We start from the raw sequence: 19648 nt of genomic DNA, 5'->3' as shown, positions 1-19648 counted from the left end.
GGAGGGCTGTGCTCCTTTTATGCTTAATTAAATATTCATCAAACACACAATGGAAAACTTTTAAATACTCATCAAGTTTGCGGCATCCTCCTGCTCGTTCGTCGTCGTCTTGGGATGTACTCGCACTCGTATCGCCTCCAAGATGGAGGGTTTGAAGATGATGAAGCCGAGTATGTGCTCATATGTTTGTCTGGGACTGAGCCCGTGACCAGGATCTCCCTTCACCTCCATCTCCTGTCTGCCGTAATCAATAACAACAAATCGGCGTTTACTTTATATTTTTCATCTGTATAGCCCTGTCTTGTCTCCCAGCCTTTGCATGTGGTGCACTCGCAGTATTCCCCTTTGGGACATTAAAAACTCATTTCCCCACTATGAAAACCCCAAGAACCTGAACAGAACAGAACAGAACTGAATCTCAATCTCAACCCTTTTCCCCCCACCAGCCATTTATGGGATTTTCTTGTTTTGTTTGTTATTTTGTTATTTCAACATATGCCAAAGTTTTTGTTGTACGAGTACCACCCACCATCCGTTCCACCTCTTTGTTTTGGACAGACAAATAGCCAGAACAGGCTTCTATATAGACTGTGTGTACATATACTGTTCAGTTAGATAAACTTTAAATAGTTTTCAAGTGTGTGAGAATGGTTTTCAGGGAGAATGTTTTCCTAGAGAGGGAGATGGCGTGGGGTGGTTCTCAAGAACGGAATTTATGATGGTTTGGGTCCAAGTGTGCGTGAATCCATTAGAAATCACATGAAACTATGGGAATCTGTTTGCTTTGGCTTTTTGGTTCCTCCCTTCGATTGTTTGCGCAATTGCGAGAGGGTTGGATGGAGAGGAGGGTTCCTTAATTGGCTAGGGCGTTGGAGGGTATTAAAGTACTCACTGAATAGAAAGTCCAAATGAATAAGAAAATCGAAAGATGCGTTCAAAACATTTTTGTCAATTATTCTACAGATTTTGTTTAAATATGACCAATATTTGTTCGAGTCTTAGTAAACTGTGTAATACTTTTAAGACTTATAAAGGTAGCCTAGCAGCTGCACACACTCATACATGCCAAAAATCTTTATACATAATTGATTAAGCCCCATACAAAAACCAACAAAAAATCATTTCTTCCTTAAGCCTAGACCCAACACTTATCCAAATCTAATTCCGTTTCGTTTCGGCTGGGTTCGTTCGCTTTAATTGATTTCTGTGTTTCTGTGACAGCTCGAGCCAATCGACAGCTTTCGGTAATTGCAGGACGGCATAACCCTAGCTCTAAACCCTTTTTGGTCTGTGAGCTCGATGGCCAAAAAGAGTCTGCGACAAATGCAATTAACCAGCCGTAACGCCCACACACATTAAACCAGAAACAGAAACCAGGCGAGAGCTCTACTCCGAGGCAGTCGTTCAGCTTTTGATGTCACTTTTGGCAAATGAATTTATATGGATGTGATGGGATGTCATGTGCTGTGATGGACGTGTACATACATATACACGAAACTGGGGACATCAAACGTTCGCTATGCTCATATGTGGAATATTTGAAATATCATAAGCTCTGGCTCTCCTTCTTTTGGGCCTTGGAGCAATTACACAAATGTAATTTGCAGCTAAATGGAATGTTTTTAATGAATTTATATTCACTGAGAGTGCCAGCAAAAGGGTGCAAGTTCAGATTCGACTGAGAAGCAACACAATTCGAATGGAGGGAGTGCCATACCTATAATTTTTTGGTGCCCAAGTCCCACATCTTTTCTTAGTTCCATAAATCATCTTCGATGAAGTATCGACCGAAATAGAGTGCCTTATTTTTAATCATTCTTGGGGTAGGTCATTGAACTAACTTCAGTTCTTGAGTAAGATCATTGTACTCCAAAAATATGTCCCTTCTGCACTTTGGGGTTCATCCAAAAATTATGATTCTGTTCTTTTTTTTGGGGGGGAAAGACTTTTTGTTGTGTGCTGTTCGATCGGTGCGATTGTTGGGGCTGGAGGCTGAATGGAGGCTGGTTTTACACTGCTTATGAAAATTATGATAATATTATGAGGAATTCACTTCCAGAGGCCTGCCCAAGTTCACTGGAGATTTACATTTCTATGGATTTCTATGACTGCGTTACGTATTCGAGGCGTAATTCTATGAAGGAAGCATTAGCTAAGCGATATTGACCTCGAACTTGAGTTTTCTACCTCGGATGTATGGAGACAAAGCGAACTCGAGGGCTTTTCGGGTTTTGTTATTTTTTGTTTCGATCATGAACAGAGAGAGCAAAGGGGAAGAACTATTTTAAGTGCAATCGCGATATGAGGGGGGCCAGTTCTTAACAAATATTTGAATTAATCAAACGAATTTACTAAAGTAACTTGTTGTAAAGGATTTAAAATGAACTTTAAAGTAAAACAAATGTTTTTGATAATATAAATGATTTTTGATGATTTTCAATGCTTAAAAACTCTGCTGGCTAGTGTAGTTGAGTACACGGAGTGAGTGATTTAGATCTCTCACTCTCTCTGACTTTTCAAGTCGTACTCCTCCTCTCCGGAACCAATGGAATTACAAAGCTTTAAAAATAAATGCACAAAGCTAAAAAAACTTCGACGTCACAATCTATGACGGCGGAAGAGCGGAAAAAAAATGAGAACGCGTGAGAGATCTTTTGACGTCACCAGAACGTATATAAAGCTATGACTTAGTTGCAGTGGCTCATCAGTCGCAGAGATGAATCAGGCCTCACTCTACCAGAACGCCAACCAGGTGCAGCGTCACGATGCGAAGCTGATCCTTGAGGAGTTCGCCTCGACGCTTCAGTGGCGATCGGACGGAGAGGATGCGCTCCTGGATGTGGGCTCTGGATCGGGTAATGTGCTGATGGACTTTGTGAAGCCACTGATGCCGCAAGGTGCTCAGTTGGTGGGCACTGATATCTCCAGCCAAATGGTGGGCTTCGCCAGTAAGCATTACCAGACGGAGGAGCGAACGCAGTTCCGAGTGCTGGACATTGGCTGCAAACGACTGCCACAGGAGTTGAGCGGAAGCTTCGATCATGTCACCTCGTTCTACTGCCTCCACTGGGTGCAGAACCTGCGACGAGCCTTGGGCAACATCTACGATCTGTTGAGACCGGAAGGTGGTGACTGCCTGTTGGTGTTCCTCGCCTCTAATCCCGTATATGAGGTGTACAAAATCCTTCAGTTGAATGAGAAGTGGTCGGCCTATATGCAGGATGTTGAGCAATTCATCTCCCCGCTGCACTACAGTTCCACTCCTGGCGAGGAGTTCAGTCAGCTGCTCAACGAAGTGGGTTTCATACAGCATAATGTAGAGATTCGTAGCGAGGTTTTTGTCTACGAGGGTGTCAGGACCCTGAAAGGTGAGTGTTAACAAGGTGCAGCTTCTTAAGGAGTCTTTAACTGAATTATTTCATATTTTTAGATAATGTCAAAGCAATTTGTCCTTTCCTGGAACGTATGCCAGCGGCTCTGCATGAAGATTTCCTGGATGACTTTATACAGATTGTAATTTCCATGAATCTCCAGCAGGGCGATCAGCATAAAGACCAGGATAAGAAGTTTATATCCCCATATAAGCTTGTGGTTGCTTATGCTCGCAAGTCACCAGATATTGTAAACAATGTTATGATTGAGACTGCACATCAGAAGCTCCTCAAGGGTCTGAATTAGGGGGGGGTGTGTGCTTTTAACAGAAATATCTTGTACCTCAGCTCGATTGTAGTGTCGAAGTGCTAGTTAACGTGTGACGTTAACGTTATGTTTCCACTAAAACAGAGTCTATTAATGCCAAATAATAATATGTACCTAATATGATTAAGATTTTGTTGTCATAAAGTTCCTAAAAATCAACAATCGATTTGCTATTTGTGCACTTACTCTTTATAGGTCAAAGATTTGCAAAGATGCAAAAATGGTGTTAGTGAAAATAGATGGCCAAAACATTTGTATGGGTAAATTTAATGCATTTCAATATTTGATTGTCATGTGGATGTGCTTTAATCAGAGTCATTCAGAGTACATAAAATTCATTGTATTTTTAGAATCTGGAAGCAACTTTTCCTCTTAGTCTTTGCGCACACTGCAGTGCGCTGTACATATAACCGATAGCGCGAGGCCTAATTGCTTTTATTTATAACTTCAACAAACCATTGCATTATCTTTTATCTTTTTATTTAAATATATCTTTTGAAACCTTTGCGTGATCTGGTCACATTCTTATGCAACTGTCGTCACACAAATGGAATGGATAAATAATCACGGTTTCTATTTGTTGGCATTTGTTGTTGAATTTAATAATTGCTGCTTCTGACAGAACCAATTATTGCAAAACAAGTTACACACTCTCACGTTCCAACTGTCTATAACTGTAACGGCTGTAACTCTCAACATCTCCATTTCCCTCTCTCTAATTTTGCGCTTTTGTCAGGCAAAGCTTAGCGTCAGAAACCGCGTACGTTTTAGCCGCTTGCGTTTGCCTCGCGTTTTCATGAACACAACTTTTACTCAGCCGCCAGACCACCCATGGTGCGGGGCTGAGGGGGTGAAGCAGGGTGTGTCGAAAAGGGTTGAAAATTTTGCGATTATAGTCTAAGAACAATTTTAATTGTAATTCAGTTTATACCTTTTAAAATAAGAGTGCAAGAGTGTATACATTTTGTATATAAGCCACAGCAGAGCATGTCCAAGACCAAGAGGTAAATTAATGGTATTTGGAAACCCAGAAAACAAGAGAATTTGGATTTTCACACCAATCTGCATAGATCTATTATGGTGTTATTTATGTCTATAATTACATGGATCATAAGTATCTCTTTTGTTAAAGACCTTTGGCATTACCTCTCAATTGTCTATTATCAAGCGATATGTTAACAAATTATTTTATTGATTAGCGGGTATCCCCTAGTCGCAATATCCACTTTAAGGTTATTTCACATCTTTTTTTTGGCTACTGATTTTGTGTGTTACGTATGTCGATGTCGGTTAGACTCGGCCCAGGAATTTTGAAATGAGTTATTAACGCGATGTCGACAGAATGTTGATCCAACAAATGCGCAGCCGTGTCATTTATCAGGGGCATAGAAGAAGGTTTGTGAGTGGCATAGACATAGATGAGAATGGAACGATGGGTAAGGCGTGACTGTGTCTAGCTTCCAGGCAATTGTCAGTTTATCCTTGGGATTCCCCAGCCTGGTGGTGGGTTAAAAAGTAGTAAATGTTTGTCTTAATCTTTGATTTTTGTTTTCCTACCCCCCCAAAATATTCCGCAGTTCTTCTACTCTATATCCCGTCTCTCCCGTCGCTTTGTTTCTGGCAAATGTAAACGACAGGAATTAATTTAGATAAATGATTTCTCAAGTGCGCTTCAGACGATTTGCCGCCTGTCAGTCAACCAGTGGCTTGGTGATGGAAAGACCTACCTCCTTTGCCCTCGGTCCGCGTTGGGGCGTGGCATGCGATTTGTACGGATATATACCTCCATCCCCTAGTCCCCACATCCAATACGCGAAGACAGACCCCATCAGAACCAAAAACCCGTCTCAAAATTGTTTTCGCAAACAAATTTTCGTATTGAAATTTGATTTATTTGTTAATTTGTTTGTAATGAATTTTCCGTTTGCTTGGTTGCCTCTTCCTCTCAGCCCCCAGCAGTGCGGAGTGGGAGGTGGTCCTTTAATTGCCTGCGCTTGGCATTTGGTTTTCCTTCTCTGCATCATTTGTTTAGCTAATTTTCTTGGAACTTGAAAGATTCTACAGGGTTGAGTTGGAGTTGGGGAGATTGTTGTGCTGTGGATTGGAAAAAACAATTGAAAAAGAAATTGTTAATTCAGAATTGGTTGGATTGAGATGGTGTACAAGAAGGCATTTGTTTTAGTTTTTTTTCTTTGTGATTAATCGTTCATTGAATGGTGAGAATATGAATTAAATAAAGCATCGAATGAACTTTAAAATCAAATATAATTAAGTTTGATTTAATTCTTTCATTGGTATTTACTCTAGTCTTTAAAAAAATGTATAACCAAATGTTACGAAGCAATCTCGGAACCAGTTGTTTCCTCAATTTCCAACAAAGATTTGGGCAACATTTGTAATTTGCTGACCCGGCGGTTGTTGTCGCTGACCCGCCCCGACGCCTTTGGTCAACGATTCCGGAGGCGTAACCACAAAGGCAAACACGGAATAACGGAACTAAATGACGGCGGATGTTTATACATACATATGTACATACTAGTATGTGCGCGACTGTACGTGTGTCTGTTGCTCAGGGGGCGTGTGCATTTGGTCAAAGTTCAAACAAATGCGTCGCCATCCAAATGAAATGTTGGGATACTCAGGTGGGTTTTCCTACACCCCCACCCGGCGGCTCCTGACCATTTTGTTTGAGTTTACTTAGCGCTTTTGTTGACTCTCTGGCGTTTTGATTGCGTTTTCCATATGCAAATGTGAAAGGAAGATCAAAAATGTAGGCTTGTCCCGGGTTCCCGCTATCTATTTAAAGGCTCCACCCAATGCAATTACATTTCTTGCCCCACACAAGGAGCGAAAAATGTGCCTCATTATAGCAAATTATAAAAGGAATATTGTAATTTACTTTTTAACATCCAACGAGTATCATGTGCGGCTTTTTTTTTGTTTTTATTAAAAATTCATCACTAACGAGTTGCTTTTGAATATACCTGGAATGGAACCAGTATCTCTATCTCTTTTTTTTCTTCTCCTGTTCCTTCTTTCCCACTCTTTTCACTGCAATATCTCTACCTCTTTTCACTACTTCTGTCCTTTGCTTTGTAAATAAGAATTTTAATAAATTATATTGTAATATGACAAGAATGGCTTCGCGACTTCTGGACAGGGGCGTAGCTTTAAAATGTGCTCAAGGGATCAGTATACTATATTTGTACTTACGATTCCTTAACACTAAGTCCTAAGCTTTACAGATAAATACATGAAATCCCCTGATCAGAATAGGCGTGACTTTTGCCGAAAGGGATATATGACAAGTGGCACACCTCTGCGGTGCACTGCCACAGCCGGCCCCTTGTGTGGACCGCAGGCCATTGCTTATGAATTTTTCAATAACAAAATGTTGCGTTCTCAAAAAAAGATTAAAAAAATGTGCACAAAAAAAGGTAACAACAAAAAATTCTAGAACAATTTCTCCAAAAATTTGTTTAGCCAACTTGCAGCTAATTATGGGCATCAGGGGAAGAACCGGAAACCCTTTGGGATGACGAGTTAGCCAGGGTTTAGTCCTTTTTCTCTTTTTTTCTCTGTAGAATTTTGTGGGGTGTTGCCGTACTTCATTACGTTTCAGCTTTGGTTTATTTTAATTTCATTTTATGATTTAACTTTACACCTGCTTGAAAAACGAGACACACACACACCCAGAAGGATACACAGAAGGACTGTCGACTGCACTTCAATTAAAAACCCGAGTCCTGGACCAAGGGCAGAGGCACTTAAGTGCCTTTTACTCCTTTCCCAGTACTCGTCGAAGGTGTGAGAATATTTCTTTGGCCCAAACATTATTTCAACATTTTCTGCTCCGAATAAAAAAGGGACAACAGTAATATGAAGATTTCTCTCGGAAGAAGAGTTTTTGGGCATGCCGGGTCAAGGGTTTTCATAAGCAATGGGTTTGCCTTCCTGCTATGCGATGTTATTGGGGGTTTTCGGATGATGGGGGGTTCTGGGTAGTCAACGTCCAACACTTCGTGGGGGCAAATCTTCGTGTAATCGGATAAGGTAATTGGAGGCTTTGTCTAGACATTAAGTGTACATAGTAAATTTTGTTTTCCCCGACTTTGGTCCAAAAGATGACTGTCAATGCAAATGCTTAGGGGTACAGTGGAAAGAAATGTACAAAATATGGGAAGGACCCGTGAAAGAATTCTTTAAGTGAAGCATTAACAAGGTTTTTACTATTATTGCGATTAATATTAATGTGTATTAATGTGTTTCCCTTCAAAATGTTCTTAACAACGCGACCCACTGTGCCTTGTCGAATCCCACAAAACGGCTCACAACTCTCATTGGAAACCTTTTCGCTGTTCCTGCACAAAAGTTTTGTATGGCAACACATGTTCCAGCTATAGTTATAGGTCCGTCGGTTGCCCAATCTCTCTCAAAACAACTGCGATGGCTTTTAATAAATCGATTTAAATTTCTGATCATATTTTCATCTCCAGAGAAATTTAATAGTTTTTTGCAATAACATTTTATGTGCAGACGCATACCCAGGATACAGAAACTCCAACATTTTACAGTCTTTCAGACGAACTCAGCTCGCTGACTGGTAAAAGAGAAATCAGAAAAGGCCGATGAGGTCGATGTTCAGACTTTGGGATACCTGTTAATCAGATACACTGGATACGAAAAGACAGAGAGGGGGAAAAATATATGTTCCCCAAATACATATTTTATCTCCCGATATCAATGCTTTTAAAATAGTGGATTCTATTGATGTCAAACTAAATATGGACCTACCGAGGTTCACAATCTAGATCTTATTGTCTTTGACGACTATGCATTTGAGTCCGAAAATTCACAATTTATCGTGTCTGCCTGTTAAATCCATTTAGCCGCATACAATATGCTCCTGAACTCTACGCGTACTGAGTAATAAGAGCGACGAGAGAAACTAGCGAAAACTACCCAACTAAAATAATAAGAGCGGCAACAGACTTGGGCAAACCCGGCACGTTGCACGTTGGGCCAAGTCCAAACAAAGAAACTGTAAAGTTTACGGGTCACACGATGTGCCATGGAGCTCTAGCAGAACTCTCTCTCTCTTTGTCTCTCCTGGTCCCAGGACTGCGTCGTCTATGGAGCTTCCTGGGCATGGCAATAAAATTACTTTAGCCCATAAGTATGCTACAATTTTACGTACGAGCTTTCCCCGGCTTTTGGTCGCAAGTGCTGCAAATAGTTTTGCTTCTGCCACAGCTTCTGCTGCAGCTTCAGTCTCCTGGCCACGCATCAGATACACTCTCCTGTCTCCTTCTGCTGCAGCTCTTGCTCCTGTTTCCTGTCTCCCAGCTCCCAGCTCCTGTCGCCCACACCGAGACACACATCATAATTAATGCAAAGCTGGAAAATGTATGCAACACCTGCGGTTTGTTTAAAACGACCACAAGCATTTCATCCCATCCACCCATCTCCTGTTGCTCCTGTCCCCCTGGGGTTACTAACCAATTTTGGTTATTGAAATTATTTCGCCCAAGTCGCTGACATTTTATGCTTATTTAATTGCAGTCGTCGAAAGCAGACGGCACACAAAAAAGGTTGTCCTACCAATCAAATTTCAATTTCATTTCAATCGAATTCAATACGCTTCGCTTTTCCAATTTCAATGTCCCGAGGCCTCAAATAAAATTGGTTTCTCAATTGGTTTGTGTCATACGAACTTTTCTACGCTTGCGGTCAACTGAACCAGGACTGTTGGACCCTGGATGGATGTTCTGGCCAAGAGGGCGGGGCATTAACCAACTGCCGCTGACATGATGACGACACAAGTTGTTTGCGGTTAACAGTTTTTTTCTTCCTTTTCTTGCCACATCATGCTGCCGCTCAGGGTTAACTACGAGTATAATTAACCAGTTTAGCTCACATTTTGTATATATGTACTTAATTGCAATTGCCAATTGTTTTTTATGGATAGTCGTAGATTCTCCTCCGTTCTGTTATCCACTAATTGTGGGCCCCTTGTCTTTGACTGACATGCAAATGAGTTGCTTGTTCCGAGGCATTCAGTTGTTGACCTCTACATGTCAATTAAGTTAACCCGTCAGGGTCCACATATGTAGTGGGCTGATCAAAGAAGAATAAGACCCCTGATGAGGCTCTCAATGGATGGAACTTAATTTTTCTGTTTTAATTATATGTATAACTATGCATGTGATGACATACGCCTTTGCCCGATAAAAACTTCCTTACAGTAACCGCTCTGTTGATTTTGGGATATTAATTCTTCAGATGTGTACATCGAAAAAGTCCTCGCTTTCGAAATGTATTTGAATAACCATTTCTGCAAAAGGCACTGGAACATTACCAGTTACTGTTTCTGAAGTGTAATTAAAAAATTTCTTTTGCATACTTTTTGTGAACTTTTTGGGTGGCTTAAGAACGGGTAATGGGAGCTGGCCATATTTTGAGCCTTTTTTTGAAGACGTAATCGCAATCGCTCAACTCCTTCCCTTCTCCATCAGTAGGGCAAAGCGAAAGCCAACATCGATTTTGTTCTCAAGTTACACTCGCCTTTGTTTACACAAAAATTATGTTTAATGAGCAACAACCCCTCACGGACTGAATAGCATCTTGTTGGGGGTTGGTAAAACTGACAATTATAATTACAAAGTCTTAAGTTTTTCGTGAAAATTATTATTTTAATTATGGACCAAACAGACAGCAAGGGTGGAAATCGAAACAGAAACGAAACGAACAAGAATTCGATACATTTATGACATTGTGACAGATCATAAATTCAATGATTTGAGTGATGTGTTTGTGCAACAATAAACCCAAAGAGATACAGATATACATGTATGCTTGGCATAAAAACCCCATACGAAAGGAACGCGAGAAAATCATCTAATCAAGTGACATAATCAGTTTTTATGGGTACCAAAGGCAATCATAACTTTTCCCCCGTCACACATATCGCATTCGGGTTTTATTTTCGCACGTTGATAATTTTTATTTCCTGCTCTTACTGTTCGGCGATAGATACCAGCCAGAGGACACTCCTATACTCCTGGGTACGTATGTCCTGTGCAAATAAAATACATTTTTGTTGCGCTTTTATTTCCCATCAGTTTCAGTGCCACGAAGTCGTGTGAGTACAAGTCCATCCCAAAGTCCATCCCCCTTTGTAATAATCATTTATTTAATGTGCCCAAGCATTTGTTATTTCCGCTGACCTATCCTTGGTCTCTAGTTCCGTCTCTGGCCCTGAATCTGTCGCTTACTGGGTGGGTTCCTTTCCTGTGGCAAGTCCTTAGAATGGTCAAAGTTAGATTGGACACTTGCGCAATTTTCGCCTAATGAATCTAATTGAGTTTAACAAGTGGCCCACAACATCATGTTAATGCTAATGTTGTCGCACCCAGTCGCTGTGACCTTCATGGTGTTCTGGCTTCTTAAAGTTGGGACTTATTTTTATGAGCAGAAGAAAAAGGTTGATGATCTTGTAGCAATTAATGAAACTGTGGAATATACAACTGTTGAAGAAAACGTTTAATATTAAAGCAACTTAAGACCTTAAAATGGTTTTCAAACATAATTCATGGATTCGGGTTTGTCGCATAAATTTAAAAAAACATCAAAAACATTAATATAAAAGTTGTATTTCATTTCCAGAAAAATTCAAAAGTAAATCACGGTTCAAAAGAGATATATGTAGGCTATGGTGAATAATGTGAGCTGGTGGAGTCAGATCTAACAAATAAAGCCAATAGCAAAATGTTAAGCGAAAATATTTCCAACTCATTGATTGCCATTCTCCCAGGCTAACTCCGAAACATATTCTTGGATGGGGCTTTTCTGTTTGCATATTTGTGTGTTCAAACAATATACAACAAAAAGAGAGAACACCAAAAACTGAACAACAGAATGCGATTGTGGGTGTGTGTGGATAGATGGGGATGGGTGTGTATGTGTATGCCCTTCGGAGTTCAGAGTCTATGAAATAATGAACGCATGAATGATTGCATACTTTTGGCTGCTTGCCGTTTAACATTTTCATTGCCATTTATACTCGGTTTTCTCGTTTTCGTATATGAAAAAATACCAAAATCGGTTAATGTTTATTGAAAAAGCATAAAATTCGTTCTACCAGAATGGAAAATATGCTTTTGATACAATTATTGTGCCTATCTGCAGGCGCCGGCCCTGAAAAACGCACCCCGAACCCCGGGACGAACCCTCTAGCTACCCCATTCCGCTTCCATTTCTAACTTTTCTTTCACTTTTTTTTAAATTTGTTTTTCTTCTTTTTTCGTTTGAGTTCATTTTGTGAGAGTGTGTATGTGTGTTTCCGTTGCCTGTGGCATTTGCCTCCTTTCCTTCAGTTCCTGGCCGGGCACGGGCGCCCCTCAGGGCCTGCAGTTATATGGGTCGCTTGCCGTTGATAACAATTCTGGATAATATGCGGCTCTAGGAATCGCTTTTGGTGAGAGTTGAGCTCTGTGTCCTGGTCTTGGGTTTGTGCTTGGGCTTTGGGTTGGAAAGCGGAAAGCAATTTCATGGCCATGAGGTGGAACAATGTCGAGAAGAGATAGGATGATGCTCATCGCATGTTTTAGTTTTGTTATTAGCATACGTCGCATTGCTGATTGGGGATGATCGGATGTACGGATATATGAGGTTCTTGTAGTGAATTGAATATGATTGATTTATGGAAAATGTTGGAATGGTTCTTAATAAACAAATTGAAGGTTGCTTTTGGGGTCTTTGAAATCGATATGGAACTTTAGAGACTGTTTTTTATCTTTTTCTTACACATAACATGACCTGAAGCTTCTGTTTTCAAGCATCTAAATACAGTTTCCATCTCTGTTGTTCCTTGAGGAATCCGAAAAATTCCTTTTGTTCAACGCCTTTTCCGAATTTTTAAACTTATATTTTCACGAGCACCATTTCTTTATTCTCAAAACAAATCCGGAATAAGAGTCCAAAATATACCAAATATTAGGAGATGCCTTACAACAAAACCTAAAGACTAATTTATAAAATTCCAATTTCATTATAAAATATATCAAAGGTTTTTTTGATTTAATTTCCCACCTTGTATAATTTTCTGCATCAAAATACATATAACAAATTTTCGATTACAATTTAAATGAATTTTGAAACATTGGAAGGGGGGGAAGTTTGTTCCAAGAGTAAAGAAAAAACGCTGGGAAATTACATGGCTTTGATATTCAAATGCTGTTGTAAAGTTTCATTTGCCTTTCAACCGCAACTCATTTTCACATTTTACACATTTTATGCATTATTCAAAAGTGTTGCCCAATTTTCGGTCCTTGGTCAACGAAGGGTTAAGTTGGTAGAGAGAGGGTGAAGGATGCTCATGAAACATATTTGATATTTCATGCCCAAATAAATGCAATGAAAATTCATCAATTGACTCGACGACTCATCCGCTGTGGACATCAACGCCTCAGTTGGCATCGACTGTGTGCCCCATTTGCATATAAATTGCTTTTGACATCGTTTGTTTGCCATATACTTGCCATCATAACATTCTCTACCGATTCTCCGATCTCGTTTTTTTCTTCCTTTTATTTTTTGGCCATGTCAAGTGCTTATCAGCCTGCTGGCATCTGTCCGGAAAAGCAATTGCAGAACTCCGAGAGGCAGCATCGGCGCTTTTTTAATTGCCACAATTTGCTCTTAAACGTTTTGGCATTTCAACCTGCGATGAGGATGAGAACGGGAAGGACAACAGTGCCTGCAGCTGGCCCAAAACGAACCAGCGACACCCATGGTGACAATTATATGGAGCAGTTTTTGTGAAGCACGCGGGAGTGATGGGTAGAGTACTGCCCTCGGGGCAGCATTGGAGGCTTACAAGTTGGCCCATTAGAGACCGTGCGGTGCGCGCCTTGTCTGAGAGTGTCTTTTGTGGGCGGTTGCAAGGCAATGGGCGGGAATGTCAACTTAAAAGCCAACAACAACAATGTTGGGGGGAGGAGTTTCGTACACATTGACATCTAGTCGAAGAATGGATGCTCTTGAGAGGGAGTATTAGGATAACTTATATATTGAGTATTGAATAATGCAAAGATCTGAGGTTTATAATTCTAAAATTATTAATTATCTTGCCCCGACTAATTATATCCAGGAAATTCAGTTCCTTCCCAGTGCATCTCCCTGACCAACTTTCTGTAAAACAAAACCAATTGCAGACCCAACAAACCCCACAATCCTGTTGAATTCTATGCCTGGGGGCCGACATGCGGCGTTGACACAAAAATTCGTTAGGAAAACCCCAAGAACAAGACGTTAGAAAAGCAAAAAGGAAAACTTGACGTAGAAAAAAAGGCAACCGCGATATTGTCGACTGCGATGGCAACTGAGGGTGACATTATTTTTCATGTCGATGCCTAAAAAGCACCAACTGAAAAGGCAAGAAACAGCGCCAGACTTTTGGCGGTTTGTTGTTTTCGTGGATGATTCTTTTGCATTTTTTATAGACCCAGCCACGCCTCTTACAGCACAGCCCTTGGGGCAGGTGTGTAGCGCTTTGTTTCTATTGTCATCAAGTGGAATTGGCTTTTAATGTTGCCGCTGAGATATCTTAAGAATAATTGTTTTGCGTGTTTTTCTTGATTTCCTCGGATTGCGGGGCAGGAAAAGCGTGTCCTATAGGCCCCGCAGGTGCGTTTTACTCGTATTTCTAGTCGATTTGAATATTTTTTTTGTTTGGTTCTTGGCCTTCCTGTTTTTAATGTTTACTTAGGGTCATGCTGTTGAGGGTTCAGTGGTTTTGGGTATTTGAGAAAAGTTTAGGCAACGGTCTTGGGAGTTATTAATTGCAGAAGAGGGCCAAAACTTTTCTTTATAAACGGAGAACTCACCTAAGGAGGTTTTACCCAGAAGTCGACTGGTTAGGAAATTAAAATGAATTTAATTCAAAAATTGCAGAAGAAACAATCTGAATTATAAATGAATTAGTTATAGGTCTAAGACCTTTTCTTGTGAGGTAATACCAAGAGATTGATAAAAAAACCAGATGAGAAATGGAAATTCCTATAACTAGTTTTCCTATTCTTATATAGTCAATATGCTATTTTGGTAACACATTAACATATTTTCTTCTTTCTAATCATTTCAAAAATCTTATTTTGAAGTAGTTTGTCTTGAGCATTTTACCAAAAACTCGTTTCAACTGAAATATGCAAATCCCACTGATGTGTGAGCACGCATCATTTTCGATTTAAATATAAATTAATATTTTAACACGTTTCTGGTGTTTTTTGTTTTTGGTTCAACTTAATGAAGTCTGCGAGGAGCCTGGAGTCTGCAACTGAATCAGCGGCAGAATCCTGGATGGGATCGGGGGCTGTTCATTTAAATTTAAATCCATGTGTGTGTGTGTGTGTGTGGTGTGTGAGAGCTCCTTCCCTCATTTAATCTTAATTAAAAACCGGTTTTCGGGTTGCTGTTGTTTTATTTTTTATCCTCTGCTCCAAAAAGTATGCAACAAAGCTGAGAAATGTTGAGTTTTATTGTTGTTGAAACGGTTTTGGGAAGGACCAAACGATGGAGAGGGTTAAGGACATGCGTGGCAGCCTGGCAACATTTATTTAGTATTCATCATATTTCTGATTTATTCAGTGGCGAATGGGCACGCGTATTTATGGTTATAATTACATCCAGCATCCAGCATCGAGAATACCGAACCCAAACCCTGACAAAGGGGTTGTTCCTCATGTGAGCGTGTTTATTCATATGAAAACTGTTGTTTTCGGGTTCGTTTATAGTTTACGCATTTCACGGTTGAATTTACACCTTTGGGATTAGATTAGTGCCGAAAGGCAGTCCCAAAGGCTAGAGGAGGGTGGAAATATCTTCTTCGTTTTGGGAATACCTCAAATAAAAGAGCAATAGTGGGTTGTTTTGTGTAAGTAAGTGGGTCATATGTAAATTGGGCTTGTTGCGAAAAAGGGTAAATAAACGATGCGTATTTGAAAAAGATTTACTTAAAGTAATCAATGGATCTGAACTATTGTAATTATTGTAGTTATCATATGTGAGAGTACTAACTGGATCATCGATTGTAAAAGAAAGATCTACCATGTCCTGAACTGCCAGACACATTTATATTTATATAGAAAATTGTTAAAAAGAAACCGTATTAAAAGCTATCTACCAAACATTAGATGAGTCCACTTTGATAATACATAACATTACCACATTATAAACTTCCACTTTGGGTATACAGCTATTCAGTGTGCACCTTTGCTCCGTTTTTTAGATATTTTATACATAAGCTAAAAATAATAATGATAAACATCAAAAGTGACTTTTCGACTGTGCCATAAAAATTGATAGAAACATATCAACGCATGCACACATACACACTCCATATGTTTTTAACAGATTTTTTCACCGTTAAAATTTTCAATAATTCACCAAAGACATATGGAAAGGGGGAGTTTGGGTACTGTAGATGGAGGGGTATGTTAAGCGCTACCTTTTGACGCACTTAATCTGCCAATAAAAGTAAATCAAAAGGCGGCGATACGAAGCAGCCCGAACCACCCCCCAAAGCGACAGAGAGAGAGAGAGAAAGAGAGCATTTCAAGAGGCATTTCCTGTTTTAAATTGAGGTATGCCATGGGATATTGCCGATATGGATATGGGATACGGAATATGGCAAAAATTCTTTGCCTATTTTTTTTTTGTTACTTCACAGGGGAGTGGCTGTGGTATGTGTATGTATGTCTGTGTGGGGGATTTCTGTGTTGAAAAGTGTAATTTTAAAAAGTCATAATCGCAGATAAGTGCGGTCTCAAATTGCCCAAGCTGAAAGAACGAGCGCCAGAACCCCAGACCCATACTCCAGACCCTGACAGAAGGCTATTCATTACAACGACCAACGACTGCCACATACCCATAAGGGTTGGGGGTAGGAATGGTATGGCATTGAATGGCCATACATATATATATCACATATGAGTATGATGATGGTCTATCTCTTCGTGTCTGTGTGTGTTCTTTACACAACTTTTGCCTATAATCCAAGCAACAAAAAAACAAACGAAAAAAAATATACGATTTACCAATTTTCATTCCGAAATCCATTGTTGCCCGTACTCGCCCCCCATGATATATGTAGGTATTAAAAGTTATTGAAAAAATTGCTGACAAAAGAAGTATAAATATTTACGCAAAATACTATTTGAAAGTCAAGAGGGAAACAGAGTTGGGGGAGGGCCTGGGTTCGGTTGAATGAGGATTTGAAGCATTGTGAAGAGCTGTCGACTGGCAAATGCAAATTATTGGCCTCTTTGATGTTATCCACAACGAATTGTATGCCAAAAACGCAAAAAGCAGAAATGTGAAGCTTGAAGTTTAAACTTAAGATTTGTAAGGGTTTTCGGAGTTGGGTGGGTTTTGTGGCGAGTTTTAATTACAATCAAGTGGAGGCTTAAGCTGGTTGTGGTTCTTCAGCTGTTGGAAATTTGTAGGTTGAGAAGAGGTACAAATCATAATGTACAATGAACTCATAGCCGTTGTAGATATCATTCATTGGGGAGCTGCATTCTTTGGTTAACATTAGGCTACTTTAAGGAACACATAACATTGGTGTACAAAAATTGCATTCCTACTTTTTCTCATGTTCCTCATGTTTTCGAGGTGTCTTAAGTTTTTCCACCATAGCTCACGTTTCGTATATGTATGTATCTTCTTGCTTCACATTTTCTATCCATTCCACACCTCTTAACCTCCTTGTCTCACCCTGAGAATCCATGTTTAATTAAAAACTCCCACGCGATTGAAATCCAGCAAAGTTCTGCCTCTCGCACAAAACAAAAGTTTTCATCTTCCCTGCTCTTCCCCGTGGGACAATAGATATAAATAAAAACCAAAAATGCTATAAATTTTATGTGAAATACAATTGCTTAATGGCAATAGAAATGGGTCTGCTCCTGCCTTCTAGACTCTGCCTCATTTGGCACCTTGGGAGTGAGTCTTGGAGTGGGAAGTGGCATGGTATCTCCCAAGAAGTCGTTTGCCTTATAAATAAAAATTAATTTTAAGCAGCCTTACAGTACGGAACAACAATAACAAGACAATTACACACCACACACGAAATGAGGCAATGTTTCCCCCGGTATTCCCTTACCTTCTTCCACTTTTCCCTGGGTCTTCCTTCCCTTTCCTCTATCAGGGCTAACAAGGACACCACGCCGACAAATTGTTGGCCGCCGTTTGTCGAGTAGAAAATTGAAATTAAAAAGAAAATGTACAAAAGAAAAAAAATGCCTAAAATGTTAACAACTTTTCTGTGGAAATGGAGGACCATGGTGCTATGTCATCCTGCGGGGGATGAGGATACTTGGGTGGGTGTCTGTGGGAAATTGTCGCGTCTTTGGCGATAAATCAGGCAGGTGTCGTCGGCGGTTGGGTGTTAAGCATCTTGCTCTGCCGTTGCCACACGGCTCGTGCCTCCCTTTCGTTCGTTCTTTCCCTGAGATGTGGTCGCATTAAAAATGCAGCAAAGTTGCCAGAACAAGAGGCAGTACATACCACACCGTTCCTCATCTACTTGCCATCCACACAGCGCTCTCACTCCCCCCTCTGGCAACATTTCAATATTTCATACAAAAAGGAGCAAGTAATTAAATTCAGGGAAAACTACGAGTAACAGTGAAGACCGCACTGTAAAAATGCCATAATTATACGCGACTGCATGTCGTGTGGGCTTAGCGTACCGCCTGCTACCATACTGCAAGAGCCAACGATGGTATATGGTAGACCTACATCCCCATCTCAACCCCTGGACAACCTGGGGTGCACACATACGCCCAGCGTCATAACCTTTTACTGCCATCGTCTTGGCCTTCGCCTTCGTCTTTGTAGTGACTCTGGATGTGTCTTCGTCGACATCTTCATCTTTTTGGTTTCGTTTCGTTTCGTTTGGTTTGGCATATTCTTTGACCTCGTTGCTTCTTTGTGATACCCTGTACTATTTGTTCAGTTCTTTTTGGGTGGATAGAATTACAAAATGTAATGAGAACTAAAGCGTAACAAAATTGTACAGATGCCTATTTAAATGTTATACCTAGTTATCATTATAAAAATGCTATAATCATGAGATCTTTCGTATTTTAAATTATTTTCTAACTAAAGGCCAAGCCACAGTAACCCATCATTCGAAACCCTGTTCCCCGTCACCTCCTTGCTACTTATATAGCCACATTTTTGCAACGCTTTTCATGTCTGCCCACCAGCGTTGTTTCCAGACCACCCAGCCATCTTTCTTGTGGGGGAGTGGGGCTGCCTGACTGCGGCGGCGTTTGCGTCTTAATCCTTTTTCCATTATTATTTTCATAATTCTTATTTACATGACGCCAAACGTCTTCGTCTCGGTCTGTCTTCCCCTTGGCTGTGTCCTTTGCCCTGTCGAGATTTTTGTCTGTTACTGTAGTGTGGTGAGGAGTGGGTGGTGGGGGGTGGGCTACCACCACACCCTTAAGGGTAGAGCCTGTCTCTTTTGCTTGCCTCTTTTTTAATGTTTGGCGAAAAATTATTTTCTTATAACTGAATTATTCACTGATTACATGCCGCTGCCTTTTGCGCTGTCTCCGCTTTCATTCTTTCCATCTCTCTCGGTCTCTCTCTCTCTTTCGCTTTACCACTTTCTGCACCCCCTTTGGCCTGTCGGTTTCGCTTTGCCAACCCCTTATCGTGCTTACAAATTTATTACTCATACGCCCCGCCCCATCGGGGCTCAAAAGCTCTCTTCGGTTCTTGGGCCAGAGACCCGGTTCCGAATGATTCGCTTGTTTGAGTGGGTGGTTGGAATGGGTTGTGGGGGTATAGAGTGGTAATGGGTGGCGCTGGGTAGGGCTCCCATCATGTGAGAACTGCATAATTATGAGCGCAAAACGGATTTAATTTTTAATTAAAG

General features: G+C 40.5%; 1 protein-coding gene across 1 annotated transcript; it reads left to right on the top strand.

Annotated features, from left to right (window-relative positions):
- Window positions 1-2715: 2715 nt before the first annotated feature.
- Window positions 2716-3858, top strand: LOC117581814 (juvenile hormone acid O-methyltransferase). The gene is made up of 2 exons (XM_034269258.1): window positions 2716-3368; window positions 3431-3858. Exons 1-2 carry the CDS (start codon window positions 2717-2719, stop codon window positions 3676-3678), a joined length of 900 nt encoding a protein of 299 aa, XP_034125149.1. The 5' UTR covers window position 2716; the 3' UTR covers window positions 3679-3858.
- Window positions 3859-19648: the final 15790 nt, after the last annotated feature.

The sequence above is a fragment of the Drosophila guanche genome, unplaced genomic scaffold (genome assembly GCF_900245975.1).
Source record: "Drosophila guanche unplaced genomic scaffold, DGUA_6, whole genome shotgun sequence".
In the NCBI taxonomy this organism is placed as follows: Eukaryota; Metazoa; Arthropoda; class Insecta; order Diptera; family Drosophilidae; genus Drosophila; species Drosophila guanche.
Note: the sequence above shows the minus strand (reverse complement) of the source record. Positions and strands in the feature narration are given on the sequence as shown.

What these genes read in the sequence shown, in the direction of transcription:
- LOC117581814 (XM_034269258.1), top strand. Translation starts at nt 2,717, where the DNA reads ATGAATCAGGCCTCACTCTACCAGAACGCCAACCAGGTGCAGCGTCAC. An exon ending in GGGTGTCAGGACCCTGAAAG is followed by an intron (nt 3,369 to 3,430) that starts GTGAGTGTTAAC and finishes TCATATTTTTAG; the next exon opens with ATAATGTCAAAGCAATTTGT.